This window comes from Barbus barbus, assembly GCF_936440315.1.
Source record: "Barbus barbus genome assembly, chromosome: 46".
NCBI classification, from domain to species: domain Eukaryota; kingdom Metazoa; phylum Chordata; class Actinopteri; order Cypriniformes; family Cyprinidae; genus Barbus; species Barbus barbus.
The window spans coordinates 20,899,648-20,914,993 of NC_136724.1; the positions used below are offsets into that span (position 1 = coordinate 20,899,648).

Here is a 15,346-nt window from a genome sequence, read left to right on the forward strand (position 1 = left end):
TGTTTTGGGTTTTCATTTGATGTCGCCACTGTGTCCTGTTCCAAAACAATCTCTTTGGTGAAAAGCTGAAACAGATGCACAGACTGAATAGTGATCACTCGCAATTAACAACAGCCAAAGATGAAAAACCGATGACAGAGATATCCGTAAGACAGAGCAAAGGTATATTTCTCATGGATGAATTTGTACATTGTATGAAGGACTTTAAATTGTCCTTATTAAGCTCATTTCCACCTTATTCTTCAAGTAGTCATACTCTCATGACTAAACCACTTTCTGCAAATTCTCATTCAAGTCAAACTCCTTGAGAAAAATGATACAAAGGGGACCTTGGTTAATAATAGCTTACATTTTAGAATACAAACTGAATTATTCTTAGTCTATCCATTCTGTTTTATGCCACTCTAAAGATCATTATTGAGCAATGCATGCAGGCTGCTCTTGAGTTTTAAAGTAAAATTGGTCTACACCGGCAAAGCATCAATACTAATCTAACATCAATACGCTCCAAACAATACCAACCCTTCCTTCCCCTCCACTTCTACAGAGAAACCATATCTTTCAGCTGCAAAACCTTCCTTTTAGTACCAGAGTGCATCTCTTTTATTTTCCAGGATGCAAATAATCCATCTTTAATGTCTTAAGCACAAGCATCAACATAACAAATTTGAAAAAAAAAAAAACAAGATACTAAATAAGCCGTCTGCAGGCAATTCTGTCAGAATGATTGATTATGATTTCACTTACGAAAATGGGAATAATCAGTTGCGAGCGAACTCATAAAACACTGTTCCTCAAGCTCTGAGAAGCAGAGCGAATATCTGAGGTGTTTTTTTAAACTCCTGTTCTGTTCTAATCTTCAACAAAGCTATAAGGCTCTGGTTTCTAAGCAACAGGCGCGCTGCAATAACGTAGGACGATCGCAGTAGTATCTGCAGACACACAGGTGCATATTCAGACGACAGCTTCTTCTGCAAGAGCATCACAAGCCTTGCTGCAGTCAAAATACCTGTGGAAACTCCCTTGTGATGCAGCGATAGCTTCAGTGCAACATGCAATGTGTCGCATGCAATATATAATGTATTTTTGGACATGGATTTCTTAGCAGTGCGCATGATGTGCATCAGCTTAACTTAAATGCACGAGTTTGCATTGCATGACTCACAACATGATATTTTTGGCAATACGTGACCATCAAATGACCATCAATAATAAAATGTCAAGCTGTAAACGTCAAACATCTTAATTTGATTCCGTTCCAAGAATTTCAGAGGGTTCTAGGAAAACAGACAGCACGACATTAAGGAACAAGAATGTTGTGCATAGAGATTTGTGCTGCTTATGACAAATCAAAGCATATGCAAATTTCTCAGGCACCAATTTCTTTTTCTGCCACCCTATTTTGAAAAACCATGCCTTCAGTTAAAGAGGAAGAAACCATTTTTTACATAAAAGCACAATAATCTGCAGTATTACAAACTAAAACGTCTTAATCATATTGAGTGGAACTACTTTGTTGGGATATAATATAAATTTGCATAATAGTTTTAGCAGCACACAATCATAAAGCCTGTGAAAACAAAATATATCTTACTGAACTAATATTGTGCCATGATACTAACATTTCAGTAGTCAATATCAGTAGAATTTCATTAATATGATACTGCAGCAAAACCAATATGCTACATGTTAAATATTAATAAAAAAAGATTAAAACAAATGGCATGTAGCCTTCAAATACTTATCAGTACGTAAACTTTATTGAAATTAGTCAGTAATAAAACGCTTGATATCCCCACATGCAACTATCAGAAAATATGTTTTGTTTTCATGAAAGAACATTCATACAGTCTGAATTTTAAAGAGATAATGATTTTTTACTTTGTCATCTAATGTTGTTCCAATCCTGTATGAATTTCTTTCATCTGTTAACACAAAAGAAGATATTTTGAAGAATGCTGTTAACCAGTTGCTGGTAGCCATTGACTTCCACAGTTGTTTTATCCAGCAACTGTTTGGCTATCAATATTCTTTGAAAAATCTGTTTATGTCAACTCATACAGGTTTAGAACAACTTGAAGGCAACTTTAACTTCAGTTCCATTTCACCGTGGTTTCATTTAGACCCTGGCGACATTGAAATCAAAATTCTGTAAACATCAGTGAACATCTGCTGAAGGTCGTTCAGATAACGCTGACAAAAATAATTAAAGTGAAAGAACGGCCTCGGCATCGCTGCGGCAGAGATAAAGTCACAAATTTGCTGATATGGCATCAGTTATAACAGCGATGGCAGCATAAAAACAACAGTGATTACATTTTCGCTGTTTTCTGAAGCTGTCCCAAAGCACGCTGATGGCTAGAAAGCACTTAGGACAAAATACACCAAATGTTCACAAATTCCGAAACACTCAGATATGAATCAATTACAGCAACACTGCACCATCCAGAGAAATATATGCTAAAGAAATAGTCACCATGCAGTTGCTCAGCACTGTCTCATGGCCAATAATTGCAATTCATCCTGTTTGGTATGTGTGTGTGGTATGACATGCTTTAACTTTCCAGGGTATTGGCATAAAATGGAGGAGGATTATGTAAATACCATGTAAATATTACAACCAAATGGGCATGACAGAGGTGAAAGAGAAGCAAAGAAAACAAATAGCTTTCTGTCTGGAGGCCTCTTGTGCTCAAGTGTGTAATTGCTTTGATGAATTGCTGATAAGCTTTATCAATGCTAAAAAGAAATACAAAATCAGACAGATTTGTGCTCTCTTACAATACCTGTTATATCACATTAACTTTCCGTGTTCTCTAAATGCATAAATAAAACATACAAGAGGACATGACAGATGGAGGCGGATTTTTAATTCCCAAAACACAATGCACTTCGAGCTGAACTGGACTTAAAGACTGGTTGTAAAAGCACGGTCGTAGCTCCTCTAGTCAAGGTTACATTCGATTGTTCACTAGTTTCCAAACCATTTAACATAGACCTGAACCAGTAATGATAATGGACCGTCACTATTCTAGTGGATGACTGTGTTTGGAATGAAAAGTTTTGTGCTATTTTTGAAGAAAAAAAAATGTGACACAAAATGCATTATGCAAGAAACAAATCAATTTACACAGCAGTTATTTCCCCCTCTACATTGCAATGATAATTCAGGGATTTTTTAATCACTTTATTTATTTATGTTCATAAACATTTTGAACAGTTCAATTAAAAAAAAAAAAGCAGGTTTCTAAATAAGTGTAAACTCCGAAACAGCACCTAATTATGTGCATGCTTAATTTATCTTGGAAATAGAAATTTGACATTTATTACACTTATTACAGCTAATCAAATAAAGCGAATACATTGAAGATGATACTAATTCTGGCTCATTTGTCAAGTTAGAAATGGAAAGCAGAGTTGAGCAGTATTCCATACAGTGTGTTTTGTTGCATGCTGCTCATTGTAAATGAATACAAATACATTTGCATAATATTATACTACTGAAATAGTAAAAGTAGTATTCCATTCGCTCACATACAACATGGACTTGCATTGCACTGGATGAATAAAATAATGGCAGAAAGAATATTTCTCCTGTCATCAGCTGTTGATTACCATAATTTGATTTATAACGGTCAATAAAGCATCCAGCAGTCAAGAGCACAGCTGATGTCACATAACTAATGCTAATGTAAACTAATAAATACATTCCATCTGCTTTCAGATTCAAACTGATCCAAATCAGTTACTGTCATGCGAGGATATATTCTCAACACTTTCCCCCGACTATTGGTCAACAAGCTGGAGATCAATAGACGTCGCTGTCCTATAGGCTAGACATTCTGTGAAACATCAAGTGATACATCACAATTATGATTTTCCATGGCAACAGCAAGGCTTTACAGGCTTTCTGAGGATTTCTTTACAGGCCGGATGAGTCAGCATCGAACAGAGGTGATTGACACTGGTCGTTACTGGCATTTGCGATAAAAAAGGGTAACTAGTGCTTGTCTGAGAGGGCAAGGTTATTTCAGGTCTGGGAACAGAAGGAACACAAAAAACTGAAGTCTATGATTTTCAATAGAAATTCAAGCTAGAAGTTTCTGGAAAATGGCAACATAAGTTTTTCCATTACTTTAACTCAATGAAATGACTTGTACAACCAATTTTATTATACTTAAAAATTCTTGTGCAGTTCTGGTGTTTCTGGTCAAAAATGACCAACTTTGAAAAAGATTCTTATAAATCCCACATTATTACCAAATCTTGGAATCATTCTTTTGGTCAGCTTGTTTTCTTTCAATCAGCACAGGTTATTTATTTCCTTTTTCAACTGACTGATCATAGCTTGCACGTCAGTTTATGAGTGAAAAAGCATTATTTGTGGATCATTTTGATTCACTCAAAAAGGTGCATGAGCTCAGATCAATGAGACCTACGACCAATCAGTTCCAAAACACAAACCTATGCTAATAAACAAGTTGACATGAAGAATAAATCCAATATTTGGTAATAATACAACAAGAAATTTATAACCAATTTTTTGCTGACTGGGAAAGTGTAGGGTGGGGAGAAAAATCCCAAAAAAGTAGAAAAATTATCCAGTTTTTTGGGGGGTAGTTATACCCTGTGTGAACAAAGTCAGTATGTTTTACTCCAATGTGATAATATTAACTAGCATTTTAAAGAGATAGTTCACCCAAAAATGAAAATTCCTTCATTAGTTATTAAACTTTATCTTGTTTCAAACCCCAAGACCTTTGTTCATCTTTGGAACATAAATTAAGATATTTTTGATGAAATCTGAGAGCTGATTTCATCAATCTGAGAGAAAAGTAGCAAGGACATCGGTAAAATAGCCTAAAACAAAAATAACGACTTTATTCAACAATGCTTCTCTTCCATGTCAGTCTCCGCCGCACGTTCATGAGTGTACCACAACGATGTCACAAGGACTATTTTAACGATGTCCTTACAACATTTCTGGGCCTTGAATGTGATAGTTGCACTGCTGTTTATGCAGGGTCAGAAAGCTCTCGGACTTCTTCAAAAATATCTTAATATGTTTTCTGAAGATGCACGAAGGTCTTACGGGTTTGGAATGACACGAGGGTGTGTAATTAGTGACAGAATTATCATTTTTGGATGAACTATTGCTTTAAGTAAAAAGAAGATCCTCATAGTCAAACGACAGGAGGGCTAAGATTTGATGTTGAAAACAATACATTTTTCCAGTGCAAATGACTCAGTCATATTTACTTAAAAATCTCTGGTTTGCTGGTCAAGAGCCAGCGCTGCTCCTTAACCCTACCGCAGTTAAAGAGGATTAGCTGGATAACGCTATTAACACAGATTATTTACACCCTCAAAAGTACAAGATAAAGATCTACACTAACGTCCTGCAATAAACATTATGCACAGAGCTCCAGGCTGAATTACATTGCTGCCTATCCTACAATACAGCTCACAATATTGTCAACCCTTCACTGAAATCTAATCTCCATCCTGGCTCCTCTATATGGAATACATAGCAACATTACTTCAGAAAAGCATCCATCGATTTGCTCTGTGCAACTATTTCATATCAATACATCATCAGCTTTTACAACCCAGGCTCTCGCTCGCACCCACATAACGAAAAGGCAAACTCTACCACTCCTGTCGACCTAGTCGCCCCCTCGAACGGGTGTCCGCTCATCCAGAAATTTCTCCATCTCCATTTCTCAACGGTAAAATGAACACAGTTACAGAAAATCTCACCAGTTCACGGACTCACCAGATCTAAGACTCACAGTCATCTCATCTTATGTGAAAGCACTATTTATAACACAATAAATCAATCAACTGCACAATAAACTTTTCACATTTATAGTGTTTCAGCATTGAATCATGGTCATTTAACTGAGAAATAATAGTATAGGTATTGTGTAGCTGCTTCACAAATACATTGACGTGCTGCAAAACCTATAGAAACTCTATAAGACGTTTGAGAGGATTCTGTAATATCCTGCAATTCTAGAAGTGCTGTGACTATATAACAGCGAGGGGCTCGATTTGCATTTATATAACCTGTGACTAAAGCTCATCTAAATCTGAGCTCTCGCCCTGACCGTTAATATGAGAGTCAAGAGGTCGGGTCTGTAGTAAAAATTGGGAGTCAGAGTCAATGTATCCGACATAATGATGAGGTTTATAAAGCTAAAAGCCCACTTTATAGTAGATGAGCGACTGGTGCTGACAAATATGTTCGTCATGAAACAATCACATCTGAATTAAGATCTGCTGTGAAAATCACATCTGACTGGCGTGTCAATATTAATACAAATCTGTGATGCGCATACACACATACTCAAATTGAGCAGTCGTTCTGGAAGCTCTTGGTTATGCAAGATCTCAGCTCTTCAAATAATCCAACTAAACACTGTCTGTAATCCAAGACTATTTCACAGCAAATCAGACAACAAAGACCTACATGAAACCTATTCCCAACACCCAGTTTACAGCCATTAAACTACAGAATGCATTGCACGTTAAGATTTTTATTGCATATTTAGTGATCAGAAGTCTTCTTGGTGGTTCACGGCGATCAATAATTAGTAAAACTGTAGATAAATGATAGCCAGTCCTCTCATTACACTCAGTTGTGATGCTTGTCATAGATACGTTGCCTTGTTTGCATGCACCATTAGCTTTTCTCTTCAAAACCATTAATATGGTATCCAACAGGTCAGATCTTGTAAAAAATGGTTCAACTTGAGATCCAGACATAATTGATTGAAAAACTCCCTTTATCCTAATTAACGACTGATGCACAAATAGTGGATGAGAGGAACCTCGGAAAACATTTTCCAGAGGAGTTTCTAACGAAACAATCACATCTGAATTAAGATCTGCTGTGAAAATCACATCTGACTGGCGTGTCAATATTAATGCAAAGAGCCACAAATCTTTGATGTACAATTTAATTTACAATGATGCGTTTTGGAAGCTCGTGGTTATGTAAGATCTGGGCTCTTCCTTAATAAACAATCCAACTGAAGAAAGTGTAAACATCAGCTGTATTACTGATGCATTACAAAGCAAATCAAACCTATTTTTGTGAAACTAGTATCACAACTCAATTGAACAGCATGCTACATTGAAACATTTTATTGCATATTTAGTGATCACAAGTCATCTTGGTGGTCTATCAGTAGCCCCTAATTAGGATGATTAGAGATGTACACTCATTTATGTCGCCTAGTTTTCATGCACCATCTGCTTTCATCTTTGCACTGACAGACAATACAAATGTTTCATTGTGGCATCTTTTAATCTGGCCTCGCGCTTACCTTCAATAGAGATCACATGCTCGCGGATCTGGTTCTGGAGGGCCAGGTCATCGATGCGCTCGATCAGGTCGTATATTGCATAAATGTTCGGGTGGACGGACTCGAACCGATGGATCTCGGCTCTGATGGCTGCTGAGTTGGACAAAACAAACTGGGAGCCCGACGGGCCGGACTGCGCTGCAGGGCCCGATACGGTTCCCGAGCCAAACTGACCCGCCCCGGAGCTCCCGGACGATCCGGATCCGAACTGAGCCGGAGGAACTGGCACCGGTGCCGGTACCGTACCCGGGGTGGGCATGGCGGGCTGGGACTGCTGAGAGATCCCGGACACTGACACCGAGACCGGGACGCTCGACTGGTAATTCATCGTTGTGGATCTAGGAGCCGCTCACGGGAATAATAGAAACGCCGCGTTTGGAATGATTTGGAGAGCGCGCGAGGAACCGCACTGCACTCTAATCTGATGAAGGACGATCACACTATAAGTGACGCATCTAATGGGTTTCCAACAATCCGCGCGCCTTGCTCATAATACCAAAACTTCAATCAGCATCATTGTTCCCAGCGACGATCTCGCTCTTTTGCGCGTGTCCTGTCCTTTTTTTGACAATGAATGTCTTTCAGATGGACACACCTTTGTTTTGGGGGCGATCTTCTGGACCGAATCTCTCTCTGTTTTGCTTCCCAGCCTGAAGCGAACACAATGAGGCCGGTTATCGCAATGCGCCCGAGTCCATTGACTGACTGACTGAATGCGACGGTTCTACTCTAAAGTCATAAACACGTTTGAATCCTCTTTTGGTCCAAGAAGTCCCTCCCAGGCCCCCACCTCCATCCACTAGATTTGGAAAATCCGGATCTTTTAGCGAATCGGTTCGCTTAGTGAACCAGTTCGAAGAGTCGAATGACTGATTCTTTTTAGTTAGCGCTGAGAAGTGTTTCCAGAACCCCGTTCGATGCATTTTACATTTAAATTGTATAATAAAATAGATAATCATACACCTCAAGGTATGCTACTGTCACATTAGAGATACAAAAACGTCTAGGGTAGTCTATTGTATTTATTTCAGGAGCGTAGCAATGAAACACAGCTCACACAGAAGTCGCTTTTAAACGAAATCTGCTTGGACTTTTTCCGCCCTCACGCGTGGATTCATTGAAATGAGAGTCTATATAAACGGTGATATCTAGTTTGATTCTAATTATAGGCTACAGTAAATTTAAGCACATTATTTGTAGAAATAAAAACAAGCCTGTTGTTGTTTCCAAATGTTTCAATTTCAAATGTTATTAAGAATAACAATATTATTCGAATTATTGTGATTAATTATGAAATTTTGTATGTTCCTATCTCCCAGTCCTGTTCAGTGGTGTACAAACGCTTCGCGAGTCATTTAAACCGAATCATTACAAAGATTCGGCTCATGAGAACGATTCGGACATCACTACCATCCATAGCGACGTCACACATCACGTAACTGTGCTTGAAATGGGGGGTGCGGGGGGGGGGGGGGGGGAGATTCGATTGGATGTTTAGGACGTGTTGGTTTACAGCGATTGATGCTTCAGTATTATGTAACCACATATTTTTCTTGACAGTTTAATGCTTATAATTGTTCAGTCCTTCACTGACACACACAACAAGACTGCCGTTTCTGCTCGAGGGTTACAGCCTTAGCAATATCAAAAGACCATAATTTACAGTAGCTATAATACACATTACATCTCAGGCTTGACAGAGTTATTGTTGGGTTTACTTCAAATAAAGATGTGATTCTCTGTCCACTGTAAATGCAATACCAGGGCATTCTCTAGCATTTCTTCTGATAAGATACATCCTTGCTTTAAAGTACTGTGATGATAATGATATCAGATAAATACCATGGTTCTGAATGATTATATTCATTTATCATGCCATATATACAGTATGGTTCTGCCATGTTATGTGTTCAAATAACATATCTGTAGTATAGGTCAATGTACAAAAAGAACAGAAAAAAATCCCAAGGATAAAATGACTTTTGAAGCATTAAATAACCATTAAATGGGTAAATAACCAAGATGTTGCAGTTTAACCACCTAATACTATCAGTATCGATTATTTGTTCCTGGGCTTTCGGCAGATCGCTTCTCACACTGTTTTGTTGAATGTTCCCATTGAGTCAGTTGTTAGGTATCATTTTATAATGTGATTAGAATCGACACAATCTCTGCATCTCACTTCCACAGGGTTTGTGCTGTAATATGCTTCATATTGACATTTTCTTCCTCTTTTTATACCACAAATGACTTGCTCTGTGACTTATACAGCTGAAGTCTGCACACATATGGCAAAAAACAATACTATTTACCTCAAAACTAATACCTTAAAGTTAAAGTTAGGCTGAAAATCACAGTAGCATTTTTTAATAACACATCTGAATAACAATTCACACAGAAGGTTTTTTTTTTTTTTAAACTGATGCAGCATTTTCTCACACTGTTTGTGGTATAAAGTTCCTCAAAATTCATATTCCCTTATTTATTAACATACTTCAGTCAGAGAGTACATAGCAACATAACAGAAAACATAAGATCATATGTTTATACACATTAGTTTAATATATAGCTACATGTGTCATATAGACTGGATAGTTCACTGAAAAATTAACATTAAAATCTAGTATTAAATTACATGACATTTTTTTCAGAATTTGATGTTATTTCAACATTTGAGGCCATTTTATTATTTTGTCTAATCTGCAATATTCAAACATCTCAGTGTGTAAATGTCTGAGATGTCTGAAAGATATGCTGTGGGCTTTATTCATATTCCATTTGATCTTGAGAGAAATCTTGCGGCATTAGATTATTTCCCACTTGAAACTAGTGAGAATAAAATTCACCGAACTTTATTAATTAAGATAATGGAGATTCAGTGCTGATGAATCTAAGAGGAGACCCACTTTTCCTAAAATAAAAACTGCTTATGGCTTTCAGCGTTTTAACATCCACTAAAAATGCTGATATTGCACTGATCATGCAAGAAGTTATGCAACACTTATGAGATTCAGGCTATAAAGCACTCAGCATTTTTCAGCATTATTTGAACACAGTTCTCAGAGTCATTTTTTTTTACATCATCTTTGAGCTTCATAATCTCTAGAATGAAGTTGTTGAAATGAAGCAATTCATCAAAAGACCTAAACTCCCTGCTGATTGTCATTAAAGGGTCACCCAGGAAATAAGCCAGTAGCCTTTATTTATAGTTACTGGATTAAGTGAAGTGAAGTGACATACTGTATGGTGACCCATACTCGGAATTCGTGCTCTGCATTTAACCCATCCAACGTGCACACACACAGCAGTGAACACACACACACACACACACAGCAGTGAACACACACACCGTGAACACACACCCGGAGCAGTGGGCAGCCATTTATGCTGTGGTGCCCCGGGAGCAGTTGGGGGTTCGGTGCCTTGATCAAGGGCACCTCAGTCGTGGTATTGAGGATGGAGAGAGCGCTGGACATTCACTCCCCCCACCTACAATCCCTGCCGGCCCGAGACTCAAACCCACAACCTTTGGATTACGAGTCTGACTCTCTAACCATTAGGCCACGACTTCCCACTTAATCCAGATTAATCCAGAGGGAAAGATTATGGTCATTTTCAAACGATTCTGTATTCAAATGGAGGGGACATGAGATTTGTCGAGCTAGAATGGAGCAATCCAGTGGAGACATCTGTCCAGAGTTTGATTGGCAAGCTTCACTGAGAGCAAGTGACTCAGTTCAGAGTGATTCAAAGTAGTGTGTCTCCATCTGTTGGTCACATGTAGAACTGTTAGACATGTTTTTTTTTTTAATCACAGACATTTTTATCACCCAGTTGTCACAAGGAAACACTAGGCCTACCAAAGATATGCACATGACCCAGAACGTTATTGATGCTCTCTACTCCTCATAGATAAAATTATTGTTTGTTTATCTTGAAATAACTGAATCGCCACATTCCAAGCATCTCCTCAGATTTTTATTACTTTCGTTTTCAGGTACATTACTAGAAAATGCCCTCCATCTTTTGTTTTTAAGGTATATATGTGTGTTCGGTATTATTTATCAGGCATGTATTATTTGTCTATATAAAAACTTTAGTGAAAACAAATCTAGCATTTTAATGCAACAGTATTGCTTCTGAAATCAGCTCAGCACTGTATGTCAGTTTATTACGGTGCGCTATATCTATTTTGCAATGAAATATCAACCTCCAAATAGCATTTAGATCTTGATAACATAATATAGAGGTTCTGTGCAAAAATTAAATCTAAAAACTCTCATATTTGTACTGCACAAGAACTTAAAGGAATTGATGGCTGACTTTTTTCATGTATTATTTATACCTCCAAGTTCTATGTGTAACTTAAAACTTTATCTATCTATCTGTCTGTCTATTTATCTACCTATCATCCATCCATCCGTCTGCTTGTCTGTCTGTCTATTTATCTGTCCATCCATCCATCCATCTGTCCGTCTATTCGTCTGTTTGTCTCTGTCTATTTACCTACCTGTCCATCCTTCCATCCATCCATCCGTCCATCTGTCCGTCTATCCATCTGTTTGTCTGTCTGCCTGTCTATTTATCTACCTATCCATCCATCCATCCATCCATCCACCCATCCATCCATCCACCCGTCCGTCCATCCATCCATCCATCCATCCATCTGTCTGTCTATCCGTCTGTTTGTCTTTGTCTATTTACCTACCTGTCCATCCATCCATCCATCCATCCATCCATCCATCCATCCATCCATCCATCCATCCAACCATCCATCCATCTGTTTGTCTGTCTATCTATTTGTCCATCCATCCATCCATCCATCCATCCATCCATCCATCCATCCATCCATCCATCCATCCATCCATCCATCCACCTGTCTGTCTATTCGTCTGTTTGTCTCTGTCTATTTACCTACCTGTCCATCCTTCTATCCATCCATCTGTCCGTCAGTCCGTCTGTTTGTCTGTCTGTCTGTCTATTTACCTACCTGTCCATCCTTCTATCCATCCATCTGTCCGTCAGTCCGTCTGTTTGTCTGTCTGTCTGTCTATTTATCTACCTGTCTATCCATCCATTCATCCATCCATCCATCCATCCATCCATCCGTCTATTTGTCTGTCTGTCTATTTGTCTGTCTGTCTATTTATCTGTCCATCCATCCACCCATCGGTCTGTTTGTCTCTGTCTATTTATCTGTCCATCCATCTATCCATCCATCCATCCACCCATCTGTCTGTTTGTCTGTCTGTCTGTCTATTTACCTACCTGTCCATCCTTCTATCCATCCATCTGTCCGTCAGTCCGTCTGTTTGTCTGTCTGTCTGTCTATATATCTACCTGTCTATCCATCCATTCATCCATCCATCCATCCATCCATCCATCTGTCTATTTGTCTGTCTGTCTATTTGTCTGTCTGTCTATTTATCTGTCCATCCATCCACCCATCGGTCTGTTTGTCTCTGTCTATTTATCTGTCTATCCATCCATCCATCCATGCATCCATCCATCGGTCTGTTTGTCTCTGTCTATTTATCTAACTGTCCATCCATCCATCCATCTATATATCTGTCTTTCTGTTTAATGTATAGTTCACCAAATAAATGAAAATTTTATATATATTACTCTATATATATTACTCACGCTCATGTCAGTCCAAACAAGTATGCATTTAATACTTTTGTGGAATATACGCTGAAAAATATGTTTTTTTTTGTCTGTCTGTACAATGATAGTCAGTTTCTTTGTTGTTTTGACATAATTATTATTTATCTCTTTCTTTTTTTCTTGTTATTATAAATGTACAGAAAAATTCATGCATATAGTTTTACACATTAATCATATTTCCATTTGTATCTACCATTCATTCATCAATTTCTATATTTGTTAATTGCTTGTTTTATATCCAACAGTATCTTGAGGATAGGAATTTCACTGTACAGCGTGTTTGTCTGTGCACCTGCCGATGAAGAGCTTGACGTGACTTGAAATAGCTGCATACTGTAACTGAGTTTCAACCCCTCACACCTTCAAGGCATTTGTTACCAATATTTCAAGTGCTTTGCACACCGTTACACTTGAAACTGCACTGATCTAAAAAGTCTCTAGAAAAATAACAGTTGTTAACCACAAACAAGTTGTTAACGGTGTTACAGTGCTGTGCAGATGGCATTTGTACTGACACTGTTTATTAGTCATTCATTTGCATCACAAGACATAAAGGCGTTTGCACTGTTGGAGTAGTAAGCATATCAGGAAACATATTCCATGCAGCTATTATTTAACATTAATGTAAATGTTCACATTCTTGGTGTGTAGAATATAAAGCAGTGGTTCAAGGGTCCTCATCATTCTCAAAACAACTTCCGCCCTATTTTAATCAAGCTGACCCCTAAAGCACAAGGCAGACAGATTTGCCATGAATATAATATAATATAATCCCATGGGTTTCAGCTTTGAGTAAAAGACCTAAGAGCCAAAAAAGACCAAATGCTTATTAAATATTTCTAGATTTAATAATATTCAGCCTCATGTCTTTCTGAGAAGTTAAACAGTCAGTCTAAAATTAAATAGGTGATTTATTATTCTATGTGTTTCTGTTGTAAAAATGAAGAAACATTTATTTACCCTATATGCTTATTAAATTCCTAATTTTTTTTTCATGTTTCTTTGTGTTTTTATTGTTAAAATTTAAAATATATATAAAAATAGATACATTTGCAGCTAATTGGCAACTAGATGAGTTTAGCATTTACAGGTTGATAGCATGTATTATTTAGGGAAAATAAATGGAAACATTTATTTTCTACAACAGTGGAATGTTAGCTACGCCAAGGCTATGGGTTTGAAATTTGACTGTGAAATATGATGAAGGAATCGAGATAATTCAAAATAAATCAATAAAATAAATACACTTCTGTTTAACTTTACTTAAGTAAACTATTTATTTATTAGAATGTTTGTTTGTTTGTTTATTTGGACAATGCACATTAATACTGGTATTATATAGGTGTTATGTAAATGTCCAACCAATGTCAATAGTGTCCCTGGATACGTTCATGTACACCTAAACCTAACTGTACACTAAAACAAAGAATAACATTTTGTACAGCATAATTCCAATCTATAGTTGACAGCAGTGGAAACAAGGAACATCAAAGGGAAGGCACAGTAGTTTTCATGCAATGTCAATCACTTTGGAGAAAAGCATCTGCCAAATCCATAAATGAAAATGATAATTTAGTTAGGCCTACGGTTGGGGTAAGATGATGGGGCAGCTGATTAAATAACGTGCATTTTTCATAATGCACGTTATTTAAAAATAATAATAAAAAATAATAATAATTATATATATATATATATATATGCGTGTGTGCGTGTGTGTGTGTGTAAAATACTAAATCAACTATTTAAATAATAATAACAACAACATTCAAATAAAATAATAAATAACATTTAAATCTGTAGGCTATATCTTAACTTAGTTTACTCAAAATGAACTAAAATGTTAAAAATAAATAAAAATAAAAATTCAGTCAAAGTCAAAGAATTACATCTAAGATGAAAGTATTGCTTATATTACAATTTATTAGAAAATTGGAATATAGTTAGGATATCACAATAGCAACAATGACTATAAATTCAGATGATTCTACTCATTATTATTATTATACTTGTCTTTACCTCAATTATGGAGAATAATAACTAATTTAATAATAAACTACTATCAACCGACACAAATAACTTCTTAATATTTTAGGATCTTGTTTTTAAACAACTTGTTAAACAACATAACAAATAAAGTCTAAAACATTTGTTCAAACTGTTCCCACACCTTGTCATTTGCCCTGAAGTGGCTGATCTCAGATCAGCTTCCTCATAACTCCAGCAGCGCTCTCCGATTCAAAGCCAGCCTTTTAAACTGATCCCAGACCAGCGCTTCACTGCTGGTCGTTGCCCTTCCCAGAATGCACCTC

At 37.1% G+C, this 15,346-nt stretch overlaps 1 protein-coding gene across 1 annotated transcript in view; it reads right to left on the reverse strand.

The window, feature by feature from the left end:
* Positions 1-8,109, reverse strand: part of LOC306865214 (arf-GAP with GTPase, ANK repeat and PH domain-containing protein 3-like) — a 163,091-nt gene extending 154,982 nt beyond the window's left edge. The window contains exon 1 of the mRNA XM_079409686.1: positions 7,332-8,109. Coding sequence (XP_079265812.1) covers positions 7,332-7,698 — 367 coding nt within the window. The 5' untranslated portion in view covers positions 7,699-8,109. The remainder of the gene's footprint in view (positions 1-7,331) is intronic.
* Between the last annotated feature and the right edge of the window lie 7,237 nt (positions 8,110-15,346).